The sequence below is a fragment of the Diplotaxodon limnothrissa genome, linkage group LG23 (assembly GCF_057381915.1).
Source record: "Diplotaxodon limnothrissa isolate DT_005_m linkage group LG23, D_limnothrissa_male_GT1.1, whole genome shotgun sequence".
NCBI lineage: Eukaryota > Metazoa > Chordata > Actinopteri > Cichliformes > Cichlidae > Diplotaxodon > Diplotaxodon limnothrissa.
This window is the reverse complement of record NC_140617.1, coordinates 17,630,099-17,657,998: the sequence shown is the minus strand read 5'-3', so window position 1 is coordinate 17,657,998 and position 27,900 is coordinate 17,630,099. Positions and strand designations below refer to the sequence as shown.

At 41.6% G+C, this 27,900-nt stretch overlaps 1 protein-coding gene across 3 annotated transcripts in view; it reads right to left on the bottom strand.

The window, feature by feature from the left end:
• The window catches only part of LOC146607781 (NLR family CARD domain-containing protein 3-like), a 93,567-nt gene that overhangs the window by 36,001 nt on the left and 29,666 nt on the right, over positions 1-27,900 (bottom strand). The window contains exons 1-2 of one of the 3 annotated variants that reach the window (XM_085347353.1): positions 16,885-16,936; positions 8,325-8,340 (exon numbers count right to left, since the gene is read on the bottom strand). In XM_085347353.1, coding sequence (XP_085203479.1) covers positions 8,325-8,340; positions 16,885-16,921 — 53 coding nt within the window. In that variant the 5' untranslated portion in view covers positions 16,922-16,936. Of the gene's footprint in view, positions 1-458; positions 487-4,505; positions 4,680-8,324; positions 8,341-16,884; positions 16,937-27,900 lie in introns of those variants that run through there. The other 2 variants (XM_085347356.1, XM_085347352.1) reach the window with 2 other exon arrangements.

The following is a 27,900-nucleotide window of genomic DNA, read 5'->3' as shown; positions in this document are numbered from 1 at the left end:
CTAGTTTTTGTCAGTATGCAAATGTATACTTATAGTACATGAAGCCTGCAGTCAGCTGAGACTAAAATGCTTCTCCCACTGAAAACACTACATCCAGATTAACAGAATCAACCTTCTGGAACTTCAGTCCTGCTGTTTCTTTATAAGGGACCTCTGGCTAATACGACGGGTTCGGTGTTTATTGTCTTGTCTGGGTGAACTTTGCTAGAGACAGAGAGCGGCGTTGAAAGGCTGCTCCAACGGAACTTATTGTTTCGTAGGAAAACACGAACACAGTGTACAGTCGAGTCTTAATAGCTTACAACTGGGCTCGTCAGGCACTCTTTTTGGCTGCAGTGGTTGCTATTATTATATTTACATTCTTCCATCTCGTACTTTTCCACTTTCCTTTTTCTCTCTCCCTCGCTCACAGACACATCACAGGTATGGCAGTCCATTCTCCCTGCAGCACGGACTACACTGCCCATGAGGCTACATTCTTTAGGGCTATGCCTGTAGCACTCTGCCTATTGCCTTCATATTAATTAATTTTTGAATAATAATTTTTAAAAATATTTCTTCACGTCATTATGTGGGCAGCAAGCAGGGATGACATGGGCCATGAGATTGATACACAGGCATTAGAGCCTCTTAACGCGTGTTTTGTTTGGGTTTCCACCGGCGTGGAATTACCAGAAATAGAGAGGGCATAGCCTAACATATCAAACAGGAAAATACTGCCGCATAATCCATTTATTTCAACAAAGTAACTGTATTCTGAATACCACCTTTTTAAACTGTAACTGTAACGGAATACAGTTACTCATTTTTTAAATTTTAAATACGCAACACCAGTGCATGTATTCCGTTACTCCCCAACACTGGACCTTATTTTAAACATCTGTAAATGGGATCCTCAGGAGCCACTCATCCAGTTTGGAGGTCCCTGCCCCGACTGCTCCGATTACTACAGAAACCACTTTTGCCTTCATCTTCCATATCTTTGTGAGTTCCTCTCTCATTCCATGGTATTTCTCAAGCTTCTTATATTCCTTCTTCCTGATATTGCTATAATCAGAATCAGAATCAGAATCGTGTTTATTGGCCAAGTATATGTGCAGACACATACAGGGAATTTGGTTCCGGTAGATGGTGGCTCTCAAGCACAGCAATGTAAATCACACACACACACACACACACACACACACACACACACACACACACACACACACACACACACACACGTGTCTATATATACATATTACATACATATTACACATACATACTGTACACAAAGCTGTGTAAACCAACTATAAATAACGAATCTAAACTTATATACATAAAATACAGCAATGAATGAGGTGGAATGAATACTACAAAATGTACATAACGTGCAGTTGCAGTCTGGCAGTGGGAGCAGTGTGACAGGTCAACTGTTAAGAAGGGAGATGGCGAGGGGAAAGAAACTGTTCCTGTGTCGGGTGGTCCTGGTCTGCAGGCTTCTGTACCGTCTGCCAGAGGGCAGCAGATCAAAAAGTCTGTGTGCTGGGTGTGAGGGGTCTGTGTTGATTTTCCCTGCCCGTTTCCTGGTTCTTGAGAGGTACAGATCCTGGATGGAGGGCAGGGGGGTGCCGATGATCTTTCTGCTGCCCGTACAGTCCGCTGCAGTCTGCTCCTGTCCTGTTTAGTGGCTGCTCCTTACCAGACTGTGATGGAGGAGCACAGGACAGACTCAATGACCGCAGTGTAGAACTGGATCAGCAGCTCCTGTGGAAGACTGTACTTCCCCAGTTGTCTCAGGAAGTACATCCTCTGCTGGGTCTTTTTGAGGATGGAGTTGATGTTGACTTCAGGTCCTGGGAGATGGTTGTACCCAGGAACTTGAAGGTCTTCACAGTTGACACAGGGCTGTCTGATATGGTGAGGGGGGGCAGAGTTGAGGGATGTCTCTTGAAGTCCACTGTCATCTCTACAGTCTTAAGAGTGTTCAGCTCCAGATTGTGCTGACTGCACCAGAGTACCAGCCGCTCAACTTCTTGCCGGTATGCAGACTCATCACCATCTTGAATGAGGCCAATGACAGTGGTGTCATCTGCAAACTTTAGGAGTTTGACAGCCGAGTTCTTGGTGGTGCAGTCGTTAGTGTAGAGGGAGAACAGTAGTGGTGAGAGGACACATCCTTGAGGGGCACCAATACTGAGGGACCGGGTTTCAGAGGTGATCTCCCCCAGCCTCACTTGTTGCTTTCTGTCTGTCAGGAAGCTGGTGATCCACTGACAGGTAGCTGGTGACACGCTGAGCTGGGAGAGTTTGGAGGAAAGAAGTTCAGGCACAATGGTGTTAAAAGCCGAACTAAAGTCCACAAACAGGACCCTGGCATAAGTTCCCGGGCGGTCAAGGTGTTGCAGGATGTAATGCAGCCCCATGTTCACTGCATCATCCACCGACCTGTTTGCCCGGTAGGCAAACTGCAGAGGGTCCAGCTGGTGGCCTGTAATGTCTTTCAGATGGGCTAACACCAGTCGTTCGAAGGATTTCATGACCACAGAAGTCAAGGCGACAGGTCTGTAGTCATTCAGTCCTGTGATGGTGGGTTTCTTGGGAACAGGGATGATGGTGGAGCGTTTGAAGCAGGAGGGAACTTCACACAGCTCCAGGGATCTGTTGAAGATGCGAGTAAAGATGGGAGCCAGCTGTTCAGCACAGGTTTTGAGGCAGGAGGGTGAGATGCCGTCTGGTCCGGGGGCTTTATAACTTTATATAGCTACGACTAGGGCCATCTTCCTCTGCTTGGTTTAGCTCCTCCTTTAGCCATTTCATTATCTGCTCACTGGTAGAGCATACGTATTAATTGCCCAGATCTTGTACTTCCCATTCGGCTGACTCCTCAGAACTTGTCTTATTATCTGGGTGGTTGTGGCTTTCCTAGAAGACTCATTTACCTGTGGGATTCCCAGGTACTAGAAACTGTCCTTAGTGTCTGAATTGCTGCTTTCTGATAGTCCAATTCCCTCTGTTCTGACTACCCCCCTTCTCTTTGTTACTGTCAGAGTACATCTCCAGTCCAAATGATTTTCAGATGTCAATGCTGTGCATCCTAGTGGTGTGGATCAGTGAATCAATGTATCATTCACTTCATGGCGTACAACTTGATATCATCCATGTAACACACCTAGCTAAGGATTGCTCCATTCCATTGTTCGTATCTGTAGCTAGAGTAGTTAATGATCTGGTTGAGGGGGTTCAGGCCTATTCATTGCAGCAGTAAGGACAGAACATCCCCTTGTAAATCCTGCACATGCTGGTATATTGTGTGATAAGAGCCGTTTAACCGGCCATTGTAAGGTTGATGAAGAGTATGTTTATTACAGGACAAGCACTGTGGAATTCCCAGTACCAGTGTGGTCATGGGTTTTTGACTGTCCTGCTGAGTGTTTCAAGTCTCAACCACTGAATACAATCCAGATTACAACACAGACTGGACATGTGTACCTAGTCAAATAGTCACATACACTATAAACCTACACTGGAGATTTTTATATATTGGAATCCCCATGTTAATCATTTAACCTATATATTCAAACTGTATATGACCCATCACCTCAGGTCAAATATCATGCACATTTATATTGAAACTTCATACCACTTGTACACTCGCCAGCAGTTTTTTCTGTCTTTTTGTGTCTCTGCTGTTTGTACTTAAAGGCTCAACACCCCAGGGTTTGCTTTGCTTCTTTGCTGTATGTTTTCTTGCTGTTCTGTGTATTGTGATGCGCTTTTTTGTTGTTCATATAACTCTATTTAATAAATTGTGTTTATTAACACCGGAGGAGGAGGCTTGAGGAGATTTCCTCATTGTTCCTGTCTCCCCTATTCCATCCCCTATCTGGATGACAGAGATGAGAGAAGTAGGAACGGACAGAGCAAGAGGGAGAAAAAGAGACAGAGAGGAAGGCAACATGACAGCCTTTGTGCATAATAACGTCAATAAAGTGTCATGCATTGTGCAATGCTAAAAAAACATTCCTTAGAAATATGTATGGCAAAATTATGTCCCATTTCTGTGAGAATAGTCTTACCTTCCTTTGGCCTGTGTACTTTCTTTGGTTTTTCTTTGTTCTACACAAGACCTATAAATATTTATTTATTTCCATTTTCAATTTTGTTTTAAGAATTGGAATTTTAGGTCATTTTTTCATTTCCTGCAGTCTTCTGAATTATGTATTCTATATCTACAATTCATAACAATAAAAGGGAATTAATATATCTCAAATACAAAATAGCCCTGAACTCAGCCCAGCCAACTATTAGTCAGCTATCAAATGTGTATGAAGTCACTTGTTATTATGAAATATAAAACATACAAACAAACAGAAAATCTGAATATTAAAAAAAATCTACAGTAATGGAGAGCATAACACCACAGGAAAAAGTTAAATGTAATTTGGTGATTCTGTGAGGGTTAGCTGTTTAAGTATTAACACAATTCAATTTGTTATGATCAGCAAAAATACCAGATTCCTGACCTTAGAGATTCCAGTTTACAATGTGGATCTTTCAGTCCTTCAGAGAAAAGCTTCGCTCCTAAATCCTGCAGGTCGTTGTTACTTAGGTCCAGCTCTCTGAGACTAGAGGACTGGAAGTTGAGAACAGAGGACAGTGCTGCACAGCTTCTTCCTGAGAGATTACAGCCATCCAGTCTGAAAAGCAATATTTGTGATAAGAGTAAATTACTGTAGACGTAGACAAAAGAAGAGAAAAAAGAAATTTCTATACCCACTTCACGGTTAAAAAAAAAAAACAACTAAAATTTGAGTTGGAGCAAAAATGAAATATTTTAAATTTCCTTTGTGAAAAAACAATTAAATCACTCTGTCTAAATACTCCTTTTGGCATAGTCAAAAGGCACTATTTGTCACTTTCCAATAGAATGCAATAGAAAAATAAAAACTCCTGGTGCGTGATATTCTTGCAAAAGCATTTAAAATAAAAACCATAAACAAGCAAACAAACAAACAAAGGAACAAATAAATACATATAACACTTACATAAGTATTTACAACCATGAAACTAAAAATTGAGCTCAGGTGTATTCTGTTTCCATTGATACAGTTATCTGTCAGATATATCTAAAAGTTGAATAGAGTCCACCTGTTGATTGGGTATGATTTATAAAGGCACTTGCTGGTCTATAAAAGGTCCCATAGGTGACAGTGTGCATTTCAGAGCAAAAACAGGGAGGTAACCAAAAATCCAGTGTTGACTCTAACAAAGTAGAAGAGCGGAGAATGTTCTAGAATGACAAACATTCATACAGTAATCCACCACTCTGTCTTTATGGTAGTTGCCAGATTAAAGCACTCCTCAGTTAAAAAGACTATGATATGCAACCAAATTTGTGATTCGTAATTATCTTTGCTAATTCTGTTTTGTTCTGTATTAATCAAAGCCATATAAATTCGTTTGTCCAGCAAAGAGCCTCATGAACCTTTCAAATAGCTATAATCATGACAGAGAATAGTTTCAGCAAGCAACAACAGCAAGCCTCACTTTAGAGCATGTCCATTGCAATTGTGAATTCATAAACTAAGTCATCTGTAAACTTTTGGAAACTTAAAAATAAAATCTTTTTGATTTAACTTGAAGCTTTTTTTACCTTATGGAAAGAATCCATTTTAAGTTTTTTCTATTTGCACATTATTTCTTTTGTTTAAAGAATACTAGCATTTCAGTTTGTATTAAATCATATTTTGATTTATATTTTTTTTTTTGATAGTCCTATTAGGTAATGTTCAAAATAAATTATTATTTTAAAATTCATATGTTTCCTGGGCTATTGTTTTAATTTTCTGTGGTACAAGACAACAGAGAAATATTCACAGGTGGGCAGACTTGAGCAGGTGAGATACTGGAGCCTAGAAATGGAGGCTTGCCCACAGGAATTAATTAATTTGAAAAAAATAACGCGTTAAAAAAATTAACGCATTTAATCGCACTTAGCATTCCAAGCAAAGAGGAACTTTTGGCAATGCATGATTTCTTAGTATACCGATTATACTGATACGGCTACAAAAATGGAAGAATCTGAAGAAAGTGCATTGATCGGAGGCTAATTTAATTTCAAAAGACTACCAGACGGAAGCCTTGATAAAAGTGTGGTGTTGTGCAAACTGTGCAAAAAGGAGTTTGCATACCACGGAAGCACTTCAACCTTATGGTACCATCTAATGCAAAACATGTTGCAGAGCTGTTAGCACTAGCAGTCCGAGTACCAACAAAACGTGTTGGCAGCCCAAACTTGAGGACTGGCTTCAGGACCAAAATTAGTAAGTCAACATTGGACAAAATTACAAATTCTTTTGCAAAATGGATTGCTCTGGACTGTAGACCACTATCAGTTGTAGAAGATAGGGGGTTAGAAAATGTGCTACAGTTAGTGTCATATGATCCAACTTTCCAACTACCGTGTCAAAAGCTTTATGACACTGAAAAGTAAACAAAATTGGATGTATTACAGACAGCCCTGCTAATATATAGGAAGTACACTAGGAGCAAACAAGACTGGGGCAACAGAAAGAGCCAGGATGTTTCCACACGGTGGAATTCAACGTTGGGTATGGTTTCTCGTCTACTAAGGAATCAAGAGACTGTTTTTACTGCTTTAGAAAAACAAAAGCACAAGCTACAGTTGTTGCCAAAAGTTTTGAGAATTACATAAATATTGGAAATTGGAAAAACTGCTGTTTAAGTTTTTATAATAGCAATTTGCATATACTCCAGAATGTTATGAAGAGTGATCAGATGAATTGCATAGTCCTTCTTTGCCATGAAAATTAACTTAATCCCAAAAAAACTTTTCCACTGCATTTCATTGCTGTCACTCAAGGACCTGCTGAGATCATTTCAGTAATCGTCTTGTTAACTCAGGTGAGAATGTTGACGAGCACAAGGCTGGAGATCATTATGTCAGGCTGATTGGGTTAGAATGGCAGACCTAACATGTTAAAAGGAGGGTGATGCTTGAAATCATTGTTCTTCCATTGTTAACCATGGTGACCTGCAAAGAAACGTGTGCAGCCATCATTGCGTTGCATAAAAATGGCTTCACAGGCAAGGATATTGTGGCTACTAAGATTGCACCTAAATCAACAATTTATAGGATTATCAAGAACTTCATGGAAAGAGGTTCAATTCTTGTTAAGAAGGCTTCAGGGCATCCAAGAAAGTCCTAAAGAGGATTCAGCTGCGGGATCGGAGTGCTCAGGAATGGCAGCAGGCAGGTGTGAGCCCATCTGCACGCACAGTGAGGCAAAGACTTTTGGAAGATGGCCTGGTGTCAAGAAGGGCAGCAAAGAAGCCACTTCTCTCCAAAAAAACAACAACAGGGACAGATTGATCTTCTGCAGAAAGTATGGTGAATGGACTGCTGAGGACTGGAGCAAAGTCATATTCTCCGATGAAGCTTCTTTCCAATTGTTTGGGGCATCTGGAAAAAGGCTTGTCCAGAGAAGAAAAGGTGAGCGCTACCATCAGTCCTGTGTCATGCCAACAGTAAAGCATCCTGAGACTATTCATGTGTGGGGTTGCTTCTCATCCAAAGGAGTGGGCTCACTCACAGTTTTGCCCCAAAACACAGCCATGAATAACTAATGTTACCAAAACACCCTCCAACAGCAACTTCTTCCAACAATCCAACAACAGTTTGGTGAAGAACAATGCATTTTTCAGCACAATGGAGCACCGTGCCATAAGACAAAAGTGATAACTAAGTGGCTCAGGGAACAAAACGTTGAAATTTTGGGTCCATGGTCTGGAAACTCCCCAGATCTTAATCCCATTGAGAATTTGTGGTCAATCCTCAATCCTGGGTGGACAAACAAAAACCCACCAATTCTGACAAACTCTAAGAAGTGATTATGACAGAATGGGTTGCTATCAGTCAGGATTTGGCCCAGAAGTTGATTGAGACCTGAAAAAGAAGGGCCAACACTGCAAATACTGACTCTTTGCATAAATATCATGTAATTGTTGATAAAAGCCTTTGAAACGTATGAAGTGCTTGTAATTATATTTCAGTATATCACAGAAACAACTGAAACAAAGCTCTAAAAGCAGTTTAGCAGCAAACTTTGTGAAAATTAATATTTGTGTCATTCTCAAATCTTTTGGCCACGACTGTAGTCATTTTAACTCCATCAGAGCTGGTAAAACTCCAAAAGCTGGCGACTGTCCTTAATCTTTTTAGGGACAGGAACCAGGCAGGACATCTTCCAGAGTGATGGGACTCTCTGCATTACCAGACTCGTGTTGAAGATCCGATGTAGAACTCCAGACAGCTGGGAAGCACAGCACCTGAGGGCCCTGGGCCCTGGGCTTTGCTGGAGTGGAGTCTGCCCAATTCTCTTTTGATGTTATCTGCTGAGAGGGACAGGGTGAGACAGTCTGAGGGGGCAGGAGAGGGGGGAGGAGAAAGGAGGAGATGGGAAGAGCTGGGTGTGGAGACAGGAGACGCAGGGCAGTCAAACCGATTGAAGTGCAGATTTAGGTTGTTAGCACTTTCGACGTCCCCATCCATCCCAACACCTCTCTTTTGTCTCAGGCCAGTGATGGCCCGCATTCCATTCCACACCTCCCTGGTGTTGTTTTCCTGCAGTTTGTTTTCCAGCTTCCTTCTGTAGGACACTTTACCCTCTGCAATCTTGGCTTTCAGCTCCTTCTGCACCAGTTTCAGCTGATCTCTTTCACCGTTTCTGAAAGCTCTTTTTTTCTTGTTCAGGGTTGCTTTGATGTCTTTGGTAACTCAGAGCTTATTGTTGGGGAAGCACAGAATGTTTTTTTGGGAACCACAGTGTCCACAGAGAAGTTGATATAATCTGTAACACAGCCTGTCAGATTGTCAATATTGTCCTGATGAGAATCACAAGGAACATCCCAGTCAGTTGACTCAAAGCATCCCTGCAGGGTCTCTTTTGACTCCTTTGTCCATGTTGGAGGTACTTAGTGTTGACATCTGAATTATTCTGGAAAGATAACACTGAAGGATGGAGAGAGAGTTATGCTCCAACGATTACAAAGTTTCTCCACTACAGGGACAAATGAAAGATAATCTATACTTAGTGGAGGGAAAAATATGTTTTTATCTGTTAGCACTTTCTATTACAGCTAGGTAATAAAGGGGTAATAGTAGGGTAACAAGGGGACACAAGAGGGTTATTACTATGCAATTACCAAAGTCATAACTATGTAATATTCAAGTAATATCATGGCAGCAACAGTGGTTACAGTTGAGTAATATTAGCCTGACCCATGACTGACACCCTCATCACCACTGTGGAGTCATTCCGCTTCCTGGGTATCACCATCACCCAGGACCTCAAGTGTGACACCACTATCGTCTCCGTCATAAAGAAGGCCCAGCAGAGGATGTACTTCCTGAGGCAGCAGAAGAAAATTCAATCTGCCAACATGGATGATGATGCAGTTCTACACTACAATCATTGAGTTCATCCTCACCTCCTCCAACACCGTGTAGTATGCTGGAGTCACCATCAGGGACAAACAGAGACTGCAGCGTGTTGTGCGCTCTGCTAAGAAGGTGATTGGCCACAGACTCCCATCTCTGCAGGACCTGTACACCTCCAGGACACTGGGGCGTACAGCTCACATCACAGCTGACCCTTCTCACCCTGGACAGAGTCTGTTTGACATGCCCCCCTAAGGCAGGAGGCTCCGGTCCATTTGGACCAGAACCTCTCGCCAAAAGAACAGTTTCTTCCCCTCTGCTGTTGGACTCATGAACAATAACCATAAGACTACCACAAACACATGACCGTATACTGTGTCATCTACATCTGTTCCATTTTTGCACTGATCATCACCTTCATTTATGTATATATCGATCTTCTTAGCACTTTTAATTTTTGTTTTTATATTTATTTAAGTGTTTGTCTTATAGTATCTTTTGCACTAAGTACCGCAGCAATTTCCTAATGTTGTAAACCTGCTCAACATTTGGCAATAAAACCCTTTCTCATACTGGTTGTTTTAAAAGGTTATTACCTGGTTATTAATATGCTATTAAAAAGAAACAAGCTGTTTTGAATTTTGCAGCTCTATATCCTGCTTATTACATAGAAACTACCACAGTTGTTTCCAGATAATAGTCACACACTTTTAAAGTTTGCTTTAATAGGTTATTAATGTGTTATTAAAGGGAAACAGGCAGTTTTGCATTTTGCAGCGCTCTATACTGCTTATTACCCTGAAACTACCAGAGTTATTTCCAGTTAATGGTCACATTTATTTATCCATCCATTCGCTTCCGCGAACCTGCGGGTTGCTGTCCAACCACCCAGCCCTGTGCTCCAAAGAACCCCGCTCCAGGCCGGACACAGACTTATGGATTCATCCATCCGTTCACTTCCGCTTATCCTTTTCAGGGTCGCGGGGGGCGCTGGAGCCTATCCCAGCTGTCATAGGGCGAGAGGCGGGGTACACCCTGGACAGGTCACCAGTCTGTCGCAGGGCTAACACACAGAAACAGACAACCATTCGCACTCACATTCACTCGCACATTCACACCTAGTGGCAATTTGGATTATCCAATTAACCTATCCCCACAAGCTGCATGTCTTTGGACGGTGGGAGGAAGCCGGAGTACCCGGAGGAACCCACGCAAACACGAGGAGAACATGCAAACTCCACACAGAAAGACCACGGCCTGATGGTGGAATTGAACTCAGGACCTTCTTGCTGTGCGGCAACAGTGCTAACCACCGTGCCACCGTGCTGCCTCACATTTATTTAAGTTAGCTTAATAGGTTATTCATATGTTATTAAGCGCCCTGACCCACTGGTGTCAAGACAACCATCTCACCCTCAACGTCGCAAAGACAAAGGAGTTGATAGTGGACTTCCGGAGGTGCAGAGAAGTACACACCCCCATCACCATCAGCGGCGCTGCTGTGGAGAGAGTGAGCAGCTTCCGGTTCCTTGGCGTACATCTGGCTGAGGATCTTACGTGGTCAGTACACACAAACAAAACAGTGAAGAAGGCGCAACAGCGCCTCTTCTTTCTCAGGAGACTGAAAAGATTCGGCATGAGCCCCCGCATCCTCAGGACCTTCTATCACTGTGCCATTGAGAGCATCCTCACTGGATGCATCATCACCTGGTATGGCAACAGCACCGCCTACAACTGCAAAGCTCTCCAGCGAGTAGTGCGGTGCTCTGAACGGATAATTGGAGGTGAGCTTCCCTCCCTCCAAGACATCTACAGGAAGCGGTGCCTGAGGAAAGCGGGGAGGATCATCAAGGACTCCAGTCACCCCAGCCATAAACTGTTCAGACTACTTCCATCAGGAAGGAGGTTCTGCAGCATCCGGTCCTGTACCAGCAGACTGAGAGACAGCTTTTTCCATCAGGCCATCAGACTGCTGAACACTTCATAGACACCTCAGCTTCACTACTGGAACTTTAACATTATGCACTCCATACTGTACAGTAATGCCACTGTTTTGCACATGTCTCACTCTGTATATTTTATTTTATTTATTTTATATATTTTATTTATTGTTTACTCTATTTAATTTGTAAAATATGTGTACACACACACACACACACACACACACACACACACACACACACACACACACACACGTAGAAAAATATTTAGTATACACATCCAGAAATGCATATGCTATTATATATTGTACATATATTTATTAGTTTCAGATGTAGCCATTCTTGTATTTTGCTTGTTTACATTATTGTATTTTGCACAACTCTGTTGCTTGTGAAGCTCGCACACAAGAATTTCACTCACATGTGCTGTACCAATGTACCTGCACATGTGATGTGACAATAAAAGTGATTTGATTTGATTTGATAAAGAGAAAATGGAATTTTTGCATTTGGCAGCTCTGTTTCTTGTCTATTACACAGAAACTGCCGTGGGTAATTGAGGAATAATAACTTAAAAATGATTACCACATTATTATGTTCTTGATTGTGTCAGTTTAGATGAATCAACACAACCGAGTCACTCTAACTACCAGAAACCTTGAAGCACAGGCCGAGAGGGCAGTGTGGCAGCAATTATTCACACCAGCCTATTAATCAACGAAAGACCAAGACAGACTTTTAATTCATTTGAAAGCCTGATGCTTAGCCTTGTCCACCCCAGCTGTGAAACTCAGAAACCAGTCTTTCATCTATCGTCCACCTGATCCTCACACAGAGTTTCTGTCTGATTTCTCAGACTTTTTATCTGGGTTAGTGCTCAGCTCAGATAAAATAATTATTGTGGCTCATTTTAACATCCATGTAGATGTTAAAATGACAGCCTCAACATGGCATTTAATCTGTTATTAGACTCAATTAGCTTCTCTCAAAATGTAAAAGAACCCACCCACCACGTTAATCACACTCTATGGCATAGAAACTGAACATTTAACAGTGTTTCCTGAAAACCCTCTCTTGTCTGATTATTTCCTGATAACATTTACATTTTCAATAATTGATTATAGAGCAGTGGAGAGTAGACTTTATCAAAGTAGATGTCTTTCTAAAAGCGCTGTAGCTAAGTTTAAGAATTTAATCCACCCATTGCTATCGTCGTCAATGCCCTGTACCAACACAGAGCAGAGCAGCTACCTGAACACTACTCCAACAGAGGTCGATCATCTTGTTAATAATTTTACCTCCTTAATACGTACGACTCTGGATACTGTAGCCTCAAAAGGCCTCAAATGAGAAGTACCTGACTCTGTGGTATAATTCTCAAACACGTAGCCTAAAGCAGATAACTCATAAGCTGGAGAGGAAATGGCGTGTCTCAAATTTAGAAGATCATAATTTAGCCTGGAGAAACAGTTTGTTGCTTTATAAGAAAGCCCTCCGTAAAGCTAGAACGTCTTACTATTCGTCACTGATTGAAGAAAATAAGAGCAACCCCAGGTTTCTCTTCACAACCTGGGGTTGTGAAGAGAAACGCACTCTGCACTCTTCACAGGCTGACACTTTTTGTCAGCCTGGCTACAGTGCGTAGCCAGGCTGACAAAAAGTCAGAGCTCTATTGAGCCAACCATCCCTTTAACATTAACTAGTAATGAATTCTTGAACTTCTTCACAAATAAAATTTTAATCATTAGAGAAAAAATTACCCATAATTATCTCACAGATTTAATATTATCTTCAGCTACTTTTAGTACCATTGATATTCATTTAGACTCTTTTTTTCCTATTAATCTTTCTGAGTTAACTTCAATAATTGCTTTCTCCAAACTTTCAACGTGTCTTTTAGACCCCATTCCTACAAAACTGCTCAAAGAAGTCCTGCCATTAATTAATTCTTCAATCTTCATCATGTTACACCTCGGGAGTGAGAACGGGCTGGCGAGGGCAGACTGTATGAATTGAGAAAAGGACCCAAAACGCAGACTCCAAGGAACAGGGAACAGAACTTGAGATGTTAACAAAAGGCGAGCCGTTTAATATGGCTGGTAGAAAAGGTACAAACAAAGGGCAAAGCAAACTGAATCAAAATTAACACAAACCTAAACTGGGGAATCTAAACAAACAATAAGAAAAACCTAGACAAGAAACTTGGAAGCATGGCATGGCATAGGAAACATGGCATGGACAACAGACGACCTGACAATCACACACTGAAAACAGAGGACTTAAATACACAGGAGGTGATTAGGGGAAGTGGAGACACATGAGGAAACAGCTAACTAGGATAAACATAATGATGCACAGGCAAGAGTAAAACTAACCGCATGAGCACAGAACACAAGACCCCTTTTCAAAATAAAACAGGAAACATGCAGACTTAGACACGACAACCAGAACTTGACAACATAAGACACGGACATGAAACCCATGAAGAGCAGGGGAGATTTAACATGGTTGGAAACGGAGGGGGAAATAATAAGAACTAGAAACACTTAGGCATGATAATACAAACTTGATAACATAAGACACGCAGCATGAAACACGAAGGGTGAGGGGAAGCTTAAATACAGGGGAAGAAAACACAAGGAGTCTAATAACCAAATGAACTTAGATAACCTAATGAACAAAATAAACTCAAACTTAAAACGCTGGGTCAAAAGACCCAGGACCATGACAGAATGGGAGGGACAGCCAGCAGTTTTCAGGCCCCTCTTCTGTGGAACCAGCTTCCAGTTCGGATTCGGGACAAAGACACTATCTCCACTTTTAAGATTAGGCTTAAAACTTTGCTTTTTGCTAAAGCATATTGTTAGGGCTGGACCAGGTGACCCTTAATCCTCCCTTAGTTATGCTGCAATAGACGTAGGCTGCCGGGGATTCCCATGATGCACTGAGTTTTTCCTTTCCAGTCACCTTTCTCACTCATTATGTGTTAATAGACCTCTCTGCATTGAATTGTACCTGTTCTCAATCTCTGTCTCTCTTCCACAGCATGTCTTTATCCTGTTTTCCTTCTCTCACCCCAACCAGTCACAGCAGATGGCCGCCCCTCCCTGAGCCTGGTTCTGCCAGAGGTTTCTTCCTGTTAAAAGGGAGTTTTTCCTTCCCACTGTCGCCAAAGTGTTTGCTCATAGGGGGTCATATGATTGTTGAGTTTTTCTCTGTATGTACAGTGGCTTGCAAAAGTATTCGGCCCCCTTGAACTTTCCCACATTTTGTCACATTACAGCCAAAAACATGAATCAATTTTATTGGAATTCCACATGAAAGACCAATACAAATTCCAATAAAATTGATTCATGTTTGTGGCTGTAATGTGACAAAATGTGGAAAAGTTCAAGGGGGCCGAATACTTTTGAAAGCCACTGTATTATTGTAGGATCTACTGTACAATATAAAGTGCCTTGAGGCGACTATTGTTGTGATTCCGTGCTATATAAATAAAATAAAGTTGAATTGAATATTCTTTTGTTCAAAAAAATACTTAAAGACTAAACGCATGATCACATATTTACTTACAGGGCTTTGTCGGAGGCTTTGACCACTGGCAGCAGCCTCTGAGGAGCCTCCTCTGAAGCAGAGTATTTCTTCAGGTCAAACACATCCAGATCTTTTTCTGATGACAGTAAGATGAAGACCAGAGCTGACCACTGAGCAGAGGACAGTTTAGCTGTCGAGAGACTTCTTGATTTCATGCACTTTTGGATCTCCTCCACTAGAGAATGATCATTCAGTTCATTCAAACAGTGGAACAAATTGATGCTTTTCTCTGCAGACAGATTCTCACTGATCCTCTCCTTAATATACTGGACTGTTTTCTTATTGGTCTGTGAGCTACTTCCTGTCTGTGTCAGCAGCCCTTGTAGAAGAGTCTGATTGGTCTGCAGTGAAAGACCCAGGAGGAAGCGGAGGAGCAAGTCCAGGTGTCCATTTGGACTCTGTAAGGCCTTGTCCACACCACTCTGGTGGAGATAATGGAGTTTTGGTTCATTCAATAATTTAGATTTCTTGGTGATTGTTTGTTGTTCTTCCAGCAGATTGACTGCAGAGTTGATGAAGGTCAGATGGACATGAAGAGCAGCCAGAAACTCCTGAACACTCAGATGGATGAAGCAGTACACCCTGTCCTGGTACAGTCCTCTCTCCTCTTTAAAGATCTGTGTGAACACTCCTGAGTAGACTGAGGCTGCTTTGATATCGATGCCACACTCTGTCAGGTCTGATTCATAGAAGATCAAGTTTCCTTTCTGCAGCTGATCAAAAGCCAGTTTTCCCAGAGACTCAATCATCTTTCTGCTCTCTGGAGTCCAGTGTGGATCTGTCTCAGCTCCTTCATCATACTTGACCTTCTTCACTTTGGCCTGAACCACCAGGAAGTGGATGTACATCTCAGTCAAGGTCTTGGGCAGCTGTCCTCCCTCTCTGGTTCTCAGCACATCCTCCAGAACTGTAGCAGTGATCCAGCAGAAGACTGGGATGTGGCACATGATGTGGAGGCTTCGTGATGTCTTGATGTGGGAGATGATCATGTTGGCCTTCTTATCTCTGAATCTCTTCCTGAAGTACTCCTCCTTCTGTGGGTTAGTGAACCCTCTGACCTCTGTCACCATGTCAACACAGTCAGGAGGGATGAGATGGGCTGCTGCAGGTCGTGTGGTTATCCAGAGGTGGGCAGAGGGAAGCAGTTTCCCTCTGATGAGATTTATCAGCAGCACATCCACTGAGGTGGACTTTCGAGGGTCAGTCAGGATTTTAGTTTTATGGAAGTTCAGAGGAAGTCGACACTCATCCAGACCATCAAAGATGAACACAACCTGGAAGTCTTCAAAGTTGCAGATTCCTGCTTCTTTGGTTTCAGTAAAAAGGTGATGAACAAGTTCTACCAAGCTGAACTTTTCCTCTTTCAGCACATTCAGCTCTCTGAAAGTGAATGGAAATATGAACTGGATGTCCTTGTTGGCTTTGTCTTCAGCCCAGTCAAGGGTGTATTTCTGTGTTAAGAATGTTTTCCCAATGCCAGCCACTCCCTTTGTCAGGACTGTTCTGATTGGTTTATCTCTTCCAGGTGAGGCTTTAAAGATGTCTTCTTGTCCGATTGTTGTTTCTAGACTGTCTATTTTCCTGGATGCTGTCTCAATTTGTCTGACCTCATGTTCATCATTGACCTCTGCAGTCCCTCCCTCTATGATGTAGAGCTCTGTGTAGATCTGATTCAGAAGGGTTGTTTTTCCTGATTTAGCAATCCCCTCAGAGACACACTGAAACTTCTTCTTCAAGAAAGACTTAAGATTTGGTTCTAAACCTCCCATGGGAATTCCTAAAGGAACAAATGAATGAAAGTCTACATTTAGAATTTATTATGTGCACATGCATGCATTTTATTCCATCTTTGAGACACTGGTAAATGTCTCATTCATGAGGCAGCTTAAATTTTTATCTATCTCTTACTGCTCAGCAGACGGTTAGCCAGCTCCACCTGCTTCATTCTCCTCAAGAAGTCTAGTGTGATCTTCAAAAATGCCTCACTGCTGCTCCTCTTCCGCTCATCATCCTCCATCTGAGAATGATGAGCAATTGGGTAATCTGGACTCAGAACCTTCTGTATCTTCTTCAGCTCATTCTTTATGAAAATGATGATGTTGTCCTCCAGCAGCTGGAACAGAATACTTTATGAATGACCCAATCAGACTGAAATCATGGAGCCAAATATCAGATCCATGTTGGACACATTGACTACCCACTGGTCTACAAAGAGCAGCATGGAGATGACCCTGAACAGAATAGATGTAAAAGTAGTTGTTGTAGATGTACAGACCATAAATATGGAGTCCAGGTCTGTTTGATGCTGCTGGGCAGACTGACTACTGGGAACCTCTGAGCTCTCCTGGTCCACTCTGTGGGGGAATCACAAAAAATTAGATTAAGTACAGAGTCACTATTCAGCCATAGAAATGTTGAGAAAGACCATGATTTAGATAGCTCCCCATATTTCTAAATGTCTACTACTTCAGCTGCACTAAAAATCCACAGCTCTGCTTAGTGTTGTAATTTCAGTTTTCCAACTTTTTTTTTCAGCTTCCGGCACCGCTCCGAGCTGGCAGCCAGTATCAGCAGCTCCGACCTGACCGAGTCCTCAGTGTTGTATGTTGGAGCAGCAGTTTATCGGCAGCTGAGAGGAAGAGGTTGGATAAACTCATCAGGAAGACCAGCTCTGTTCTGGGATGCACCCTGGACCCAGTGCAGGTGGTGGGAGACAGAAGGACTCTGGCCAAAATAACATCTCTGATGGACAGTCTCCCACCCCATGCATGTAGATGTTGCTGAATAGCTCCATAGCTCCTTCAGTGACAGACTGCTGCATCCTAGATGCATGAAGGAGCGTTTCCGCAGGTCCTTCCTCCCTGCAGCTGTCAGACTGTACAATCTGAACTGCTCCCAACAAACATAGATGTTTACATCAATGCTGTAACTGCAATAAGTTAGTTAATTAACCAATTCGCACTACAACCTGGTTTGCCTCTTACCTGTAATTATTTTTATTTAATTTAATAACTGTACAGTACTCTCTGTTTATAGTAACCATTGTCCTTAATGTAAATATGTAAGAAAAATTGTGTATGTTTCTGTTCCGTGTCCTGTGTACTGTTTGTTTGTATATTTGTCTTTTTGGCTGCTGTTACAACCAAATTTCCCCTTGTGGGGCAATTAAAGGATTATTCTATTCTATTCTCTATTCTAACTAAAACCCAAAATCAGTTGCTAACAAATCCTCTTTTGGAAAAACAAACAATCACCCGTTTAATATATGAATAATTCCTCCTTCAGCTCAACAACCTTAGTTTAAAAAAAGATAATTTTGGCTCCCAAACTTAATCATCTGATATGTTTTGGCTACTACTACTACTACTACTACTACTACTACAGAGTTGATAACTGTCTCCTACTCACCCACTTCCTGGTAGTCAACCATATACATATCTAAGAGGTTGAAATCTCAGTGTTTGGTCACAAAAGAACCAGGGAGAGGTCCCTGTATGAAAGCTTACCACTGACAAAGGTTTCATCAGATCAGAGTAGAACGCACATTGTGAGTTAGATAAGACTATTGTAAATGGTAAATTTACCATAATATACAGAGCAGCTCCTTTTAAAATGCACAGTTTCACAGTTGTTTTACCAGTTCAAATTAATTTTTTGTTTGATATTTCCCTGTTAATTTAAAAATTAATGTATATATATAAAAACACCCAGCACGCCCCTGCGGGCGGTTTATCCTTCAAGCTCGGGTCCTCTACCAGAGGCCTGGGAGCTTGAGGGTCCTGCGCAGTATCTTAGCTGTTCCCAGGACTGCGCTCTTCTGGACAGAGATCTCCGATGTTATTCCCGGGATCTGCTGGAGCCACTCGCCTAGCTTGGGAGTCACCGCACCTAGTGCTCCGATTACCACAGGGACCACCGTTACCTTCACCCTCCACATCCTCTCGAGCTCTTCTCTGAGCCCTTGGTATTTCTCCAGCTTCTCGTGTTCCTTCTTCCTGATATTGCTGTCATTCGGAACCGCTACATCGATCACTACGGCCGTCTTCTTCTGTTTATCTACCACCACTATGTCCGGTTGGTTAGCCACCACCATTTTGTCCGTCTGTATCTGGACAGCTTGCTGTATTTCTTATGCAACTTCTTTGCCGCACCTTTCTGTTAGTTGGCTAACCTCCCTCCGTGCTACTTTGATCTTGCCCTCCAGCCTCCTTCTCCATGGAGGGTACTGCCCCTTGTGGCTATTCAACTTGTAGCCAAGCATCTCACTGATCACTGCTGCCGTATTGTAGATCAGCTTGTTAGTGTCGGTAATTGTGGTTGTAGGTATTGTCCGTAGTGCTGCATTAACATCATCTAGCAGACCTTCAGAAGGTACTTCACGTAATCTTGGTAACCGGCTACGGGGGATCCAGGTTTCAAGCTTGGCCATGATCCTATCTTTCAGGTCAGTTCCTCTCGCACTTGGGGCTATGTACCCAATCTCGGGTGGGGGTGATGATATCTCCCCCCTGACCTGGCGTCCTGACTCCTCCTTGCCGTAGCATTTGTGTTGTACCTCGTCAATCTCTAGCTGTGAGATCAGTACCTTCTTTCGAATGTTGGAACACTGAGCTACTAGTTGTTTCAACGATGTTGGGTATCGAAGAATCCATAGGTCCATCATCCTATTCGTGTAGCCCCTTCCGCCGGGGTTACTTGCGTAGTAGCATTCCAACAAGGCCCTGTTTTCGTCTCTTGCCCACCGATGCCTTCTTGTTCCAGTAGCCCACTTTTCGTCAGGGTGCCCTGGTTCCTCAACACCTGACGCGGACCTTGTTGATCCGGGCGACGTCCGAGCCGGCATGCCTTCATATTTATCTGTCTCGCTCATGTCTGCGGTAGGCTTGCTTAGCATAGGGGGTCTAGCCTTAGGACCCTTACTGGATACAGACGCCCCAGGCCACAGGGATTGAACTTGCGACCCTCTGTTCCAAAGGCGTGTAGTCTAACCACTACGCTATCCAGCGTAGTGGTTTTTAAGACAAACTGTTAAAATTGGCGTTTGCAATGTGTTTGACATGTAAGTTCACTTAATGTAATTTTTTTTTCTGGTTTTATATATATATATATATACAGTGGGGCAAAAAAGTATTTAGTCAGCCACCGATTGTGCAAGTTCCCCCACTTAAAATGATGACAGAGGTCAGTAATTTGCACCAGAGGTACACTTCAACTGTGAGAGACAGAATGTGAAAAAAAAATCCATGAATTCACATGGTAGGATTTGTAAAGAATTTATTCGTAAATTAGGGTGGAAAATAAGTATTTGGTCACCTCAAACAAGGAAAATCTCTGGCTCTCACAGACCTGTAACGTCTTCTGTAAGAAGCTTTTCTGTCCCCCACTCGTTACCTGTATGAATGGCACCTGTTTGAACCCATCATCTGTATAAAAGACACCTGTCCACAGCCTCAAACAGTCAGACTCCAAACTCCGCCATGGCCAAGACCAAAGAGCTTTCGAAGGACACCAGGAAAAGTATTGTAGACCTGCACCAGACTGGGAAGAGTGAATCTACAATAGGCAAGCAGCTTGGTGTGAAAAAATCAACTGTGGGAGCAATCATCAGAAAATGGAAGACATACAAGACCACTGATAATCTCCCTCGATCTGGGGCTCCACGCAAGATCTCATCCCGTGGGGTCAAAATGATCATGAGAACGGTGAGCAAAGATCCCAGAACCACACGGGGGGACCTGGTGAATGACCTGCAGAGAGCTGGGACCAAAGTAACAAAGGTCACCATCAGTAACACACTACAACGGCAGGGAATCAAATCCCGCAGTGCCAGACGTGTGCCGCTGCTGAAGCCAGTGCATGTCCAGGCCCGTCTGAAGTTTGCCAGAGAGCACATGGATGATACAGCAGAGGATTGGGAGAATGTCATGTGGTCAGATGAAACCAAAGTAGAACTTTTTGGTATAAACTCAACTCGTCGTGTTTGGAGGAAGAAGAATACTGAGTTGCATCCCAAGAACACCATACCTACTGTGAAGCATGGGGGTGGAAACATCATGCTATGGGGCTGTTTTTCTGCCAAGGGGACAGGACGACTGATCCGTGTTAAGGACAGAATGAATAGGGCCATGTATCGTGAGATTTTGAGCCAAAACCTCCTTCCATCAGTGAGAACTTTGAAGATGAAACGAGGCTGGGTCTTCCAACATGACAATGATCCAAAACACACCGCCCGGGCAACAAAGGAGTGGCTCCGTAAGAAGCATTTGAAAGTCCTGGAGTGTCCTAGCCAGTCTCCAGACCTCAACCCCATAGAAAATCTGTGGCGGGAGTTGAAAGTCCGTGTTGCTCGGCGACAGCCCCAAAACATCACTGCTCTCGAGAAGATCTGCATGGAGGAATGGGCCAAAATACCAGCTACTGTGTGTGCAAACCTGGTAAAGACCTATAGTAAACGTTTGACATCTGTTATTGCCAACAAAGGTTATGTTACAAAGTATTGAGTTGTATTTTTGTTATTGACCAAATACTTATTTTCCACCCTGATTTACGAATAAATTCTTTACAAATCCTACCATGTGGATTCATGGATTTTTTTTTTCACATTCTGTCTCTCACAGTTGAAGTGTACCTCTGGTGCAAATTACTGACCTCTGTCATCATTTTAGGTGGGGGAACTTGCACAATCGGTGGCTGACTAAATACTTTTTTGCCCCACTGTACATATATATATATATATATATATATATATACATATATATATATATATATATATATATATATATATATTAATATTCTATGAATATACAACAATTGTTGTGTGAAATTAACTTTTTTTTTGTAGATTTAACAGTTGTGAGTTTCATTCACTGTAAATCAGTTTACATATTTTGGATGTCTACTGTATTTTTTTACAGGAAGTCCCTGGTAACCCCAGCTGCCAGCATTTTCCTGTAAAAACAGCACTTTTTTTTTTACAGTGTGTCTATCCTGTTTTCCTTCTCTCATCCCAACTGGTCGCAGCAGATGGTCGCCCCTCCCTGAGCTTGGTTCTGCCAGAAGTTTCTTCCTGTTAAAAGGGAGTTTTTCCTTCCCACTGTCGCCAAAGTGCTTGCTCATAGGGGGTCATATGATTGTTGGGTTTTTCTCTGTTTCTATCATTGTACAATCTACTGTGCAATATAAAGCGCCTTGAGGCGACTGTTGTTGTGATTTGGCGCTGTATAAATAAAATTGAACTGAATTGAATTCTTTCAAAGTTGCTGCTATCACCCCAAATCTGGAAAAAAAAAACAGGTCTAGATCCCAACAACCTTAATAACTTTCGTCCTATCTCCAATCTACAATTTCTCTAAAAACATTTTGAAAAACATAGTTGCTTCACAAGTTCTTCTACACCTAACCAACAATAACCTTTATGAACAGTTCCAGTCTGGTTTCCGTCCCTCTCATAGCACCAAAACTGCTCTTATAAAAATAACGAATGACCTTCTTATGGCAGCTGTCTCCGGTCTCCTCTCCATCCTTATGCTTCTCGATCTGAGTGCAGCCTTTGACACCATCTCTCACTCCATCCTTCTCAGCAGATTGGCTTCTATTGGCTTTTCTCATACCAGGCTAGCTTGGTTCAAATAATACCTGTCTGACCGCACTCAGTTCATTCGATTAAAATCCTTCACCTCTCAGCCTTTTCCTCTGTCTACTGGGGTGCCCCAGGGATCTGTCCCCTCCTTTTCATTATTTACCTCCTCCCACTTGGGCATATTTTCCATGAATATAATATTCAGTTTCACTGTTATGCCGACAACACCCAGCTTTACCTATCCACCAAACCCGACTCTACTCTCCCTCCACCCTCCCTCACCCTCTGCTTAGCTGAACTTAATTTATGGTTTTCAATACCATCAATAATGTTACTCGCTCAGCATATTTCCACCTCTGTAACATCAATCGCCTCAGCCCCTTCCTCACTCCACATGCTACTGCTATCGTTACCTTGTTACCTCTCAGACTGACTACTGTAACTCACTCTTATTTGGCCTTACACAAAAATCCATCAATAAGCCTCAACGTGTCCAGAACTCTGCTGCCCGTATTATTACTAGGACTCCCTCTACCCATCACATCACTCCTATTCTGAAGCAGCTTCACTGGCTCCCGGTCAAATCTCACATTAATTTTAAAATACTACCCCATACAGTACATTTAAGGCTATTCATTCTCTCTCCCCACCATTACTTTCTGACTTGGTTCAGATCGCCACCCCATCCTGGTGCCTTAGATCATCCTCCTCCCTATCTCTTTCTGTTCCTTCCTCTTGTCTTGTTTCTATGGGGGGCAGGGCTTTTAGCTGCTCTGCACCCCGACTTTGAAATTCCTTAACCACAGACCTAAGAAATATCACTTTATCCCATCTTTTTAAGTCCAACCTCAAAACCCACCTGTTTAAAATTGCCTACTACTTATAACCTATCCCTGATCTTAAACTTTCTATATGCTACTCTCATTATTGTTTATATTTCATGTTTTTTATGCCTGTTTTATTTGTCGTACAGTGTCCTTGGGTGTTTTGAAAGGCACTTTTAAATAAAATGTATTATTATTAATAATAATAATAATAATAATAATAATAATAATAATAATAATAATAACAACACATGTTTGATTAAGCTGACTGTGAAATTGTAGAAGTCAAGTTTTTGTGACGATAGGTGACACACTAAATTGGAACTTTTAGAAACTGGAAACTAGTTTACAGCTGTGTGGGGTCAGCAACTCTGTCTTTATCTAAACATAGTGATACATTTCTGTTAATGAGTCTTCATAATTAACCTTTGGACACAAATTATATAAAGTTTTTCACTTGATTCCTTGTACCTGCATGATGGATGTGAATGAAACTTGAACCAAAGTACTGGAAAGCTGTGAGATCCTCTCTTTTTTCCTTGAGATGTGCACAATGCAGGTTTTACCACTTTGGGAAAAAAATGCTAGAGGGGATGCCATGTGTTTTGTCCAGAGAAGTGGCCAATTATCATGAAGCACCTGTTACTTTCTCTGGAAAAACATCTTTAGCCAGATAGTGTGAGACTGTTGATGATTTCAGTGCCTTTGTGAACTGGATGGATCCGCATCAAGGGCATAGATTTGGCATGAATGGAAGGGACATGTCCCCACCAATATCCAGCGATTATTGAATTGTCTCCACCAAGAATTTGATCTCTTCGAGTAAAGAAAAACAAACCAGATAGAAAGAAAAAAAAACGATCTGTCATCGTCTCATTCACCCAGCGGTGCAGAAAGAGTTAAATTACGTTCTCTACTGGAGTCCTACCTCATGTGCCAAATATGGCCAATGTGATTGGCTGGGCCTTTCAGGGAGCTCTGTTTAGTTTTAGCAGCGGTCGGTGTTGTGCCAGAAAGTGATTGTCTGATTTCCGGTATTTACCAAAAACTGATGGCTCACATGTATACTGCTATAAGTAACTTCTTGGGCTATAATATGTGAAACATATGTCAAATGCATCCCTCATGGATGACATAAAGTCATCTGGAGCCACAAACAACATTTGTGTAACAAGGTAGAAGCTGCAATTAGTTTTTGGCAGTGACTTTTATATAACCTTTATGCAATTACAAAAACTCTCATTAACATTAAAAATGTCTTTTGTAAGTTGGCCAAGAGGACAGCAGAAATGGCAGCAAATATTACAATAGTAATTATTTTAAGTGGGGATAAAGGACCGGATTGGTTATAATGTCAGTACAATAACACAGAGTTGTAAAGATACTTGAAAAAACAGATAATTTTTAAAATTCTATATATAACCCCTTTATAAACGCTGTTCACCGTTCTATTTACATACATAAAGATATTACATGTAAAAAATACACGGAAACATTGGAAATCAGTTTTTGGCCGGCAATCAATTTTTGGCACAACACCTGGCAAGCCTGCGCTGCCAGGACCTGCAAGGAGGAGGGGAGGATGGCAGCAAAAAGGAAGAACCTGGATATAAGAAAGCATTTTTCAAAGAAACCTGTAAGTCACTTAAAGCCAAGTTAACTCATAAAATGTCAGTCATAATAACGTTACAGGCTATGTTAGGCTTTGGCCCACATCAGTCTAAAATTGTACGTGTTTTGGAAACTAACTGCACAACAGGCAGCACTTTTAGTTATCTCGGTCTCAGAGTAGCATTTCTAATTTTGATTGAAACTGTCAGAGAAAATGGGAGCCTCGAGCAAGCCAGGATATTAGTTTACAGAGGCTGTTAAAATTATATGTCTAACGTTAAAATGTTGGTGACACAATAATTTCATCCTAGTGGTACTGACATATTCATAGGGTTAATTTTTGAGACAAAATATAATGAGGTAGTCATGATTTTGCAAATATTCCACCTTGTAGTGCAGTTTGCACATTTTTCTTTAAATGACAGACACACTGAAGCTGCTAGCTATTTTATTCTTATTTTCATGTATTTGTCAGGTGACAGAAGAACCAACACAAAGCTCAGAGAGTAATGGTGATACAAGATCACAGGTGAAATTGGATAATGACCTGTTGGTTCATTACTGTATTTGAAGCACATGTGTGACTGCATGCATTTCAAATGTCTCACTGTTATTTATCAGGTGATAGAGACAGCTCTGCCATGTTGTAGCTTGGACAGAGGTGAAGAGGCAAGTTCACAGGTGACTGACTGATGATTTCGTGCTATACATTAACAAGAGGAGAAAGCATGTGTTTGGACACTGAGTTGTTGTGGGACATCAGTAGTCCATGTCTGTTGCTGTAACAGTAGCTCATGTTTAGAATAAAAAAATCCCAGCTCATTGATTTGATCGGGGCAATAGTGTGCCCAAAATGTTTCATAATTTTTCCGAGAGATCTTTTACTTTGTGGTAATCTTAGATGAGTAGTTTTATGGACAAAAATTCACCAGGTCATTCAGTGTTCCCTTAGTGCCAAAATATAACAGATGTTGGTGTACTGTGACTGAACTAATGTTGTTAAGTCCTTAAAGTCATATTCTTTTATTGTCATGACTGTATTTGAAGCTATTTTTATTTTTGTATGATACCTGATTTATATGGAATATGGCTGAAGTAAACTGAAGCCTAAAATACTTAGTCATTTGTTTAATAGTAATTTAACATTATATAATTCACATATAAAAGTATGAATTGTAATTTTAAATGGTTTAAATGTAGAATAGCATATGTAGGAAAGTATATTTCTCCTTTTTTTTTTATCAAGAAGCAAAGACAAAAAGGAAAAAGAAATAGGGCAGGGTTCGGTGGTTGAATCATCCAGCCCCACCAATGCCAAAACCAAATCTACGCCCTTGATCTGCATTATGCATGAACTATTCTGCAGATTGGGATGTATGTTCAGATGGTTCAATAAATTAGTTGCGTTGCTTTATTGTGCAGAGAGACAACACTATTTGCATATGATTTCTCACCGCGCTGCCTTCACTGCACCATTTACTTTCTTCAGTTCCTCTTTTTTCTACTTCAGTGTTTGAGTCATTTTATCAACAGGCAAAGTCAAACTCTTCAGTCAGTATTTCCTGTTCAATCAGACATGACTTTAGCACACAGTTCTTCTTTTCTTAAATTTGTTTGAAAACTAACACCATACTGGCAGGGCTCTAGACTAACTTTTTGCCACGGTTGCACTGGTGCGCCTAACTTTTTTTCTTAGGCGCACCCAAATTTTTCAACCGCATCGCTTAAAGCCGCAGTTTTACATGTGCACTTTTTTTGGGGGCGGGGGGGGGGGATTGCTGTCTGTATAGACACTATTAATTTGTAAATGATTAACTAGCAATCTTGTTAACACAAAGTTCTTTATTTGGAGCACAATTCTACAAGAGAGATAAGTTACTGCTGCAGCAGGCAGCAGCAAACAGATTGATGGTTCCGTGTCAGAGCACTGGCTATGAATTTCAGATGGATCAGGCCTTAACTTAACAAAATTTATCAATAGTTCTTTTCCCCTTTTCTTATTACCCACAGCTACATCCACTTCTGTCGGGCCTAGGCTATTCACTAGGACTGGGTATCATCACTGATTTCTATAATCCATTCAATTCCGATTCACAAGGTCCCGATTCGATTCAATTTTTCCTCAGATAGTCAGAAATATTATAATTCTGGTCATTTATCAATACTGATACATGTGAGACTTCATCAAAGGTGTGAGCATCACAGCAGATGCCTTTGTGTCAAAGTAACTAAGGATAAAACACAGAAAAAGGAGATTTTCCTGGCCTGCATGCTTTTTATAGCAGATAAACTTAAATATATTCTCCAATTTTACATAATTTTAAAAAGTTTAAATTTCTTCAGTATTGAACAACAAAAATTTGCCTCTCTTTTCCAAGGTCATTTGAGTAAAAACAAAAAAAAGAAAAAAGAGCAGCCAACAGGGCTGTAAACAACGGTAGACTGGTGGGTAATAAGCAAATGAATAATGCTGAAAACAGAGATTTGAGATGGGAAACTGTTCTTGAAGTACAGAGAGAGAGAGAGAGAGCTGTGCATGAAGTGTGATTTTATCATGGTGGAAGCATGGTGGAAAACAGCAGAAGTCAGAGGGAATTCAATACAATATTTATCAAATGTGAAGCATAGTTTTGATCTTATTTTGCTGCTGGTCAGTGAATTTTGGTTGGTGAGAGACAAAACATCCAGCTCAGAATCTAGCGCAAAAAAGACGTAAACAAAAGCGCAGACCAGACGTATCAGAATCAGCGAGCTGTCGGCTTTCAGCCCTGACGGCGTGTCCGTGTACGGGCCGAGAAAGAGAAAGCTGATTCTGATGCGTCGGGTCCACACTCTGTGTTTACGTGGAATTCATTTACCTGCTCTCATTTACTGTTTGGTGGTTGTTCAAATAGTTTTGTGAGCTTTAAC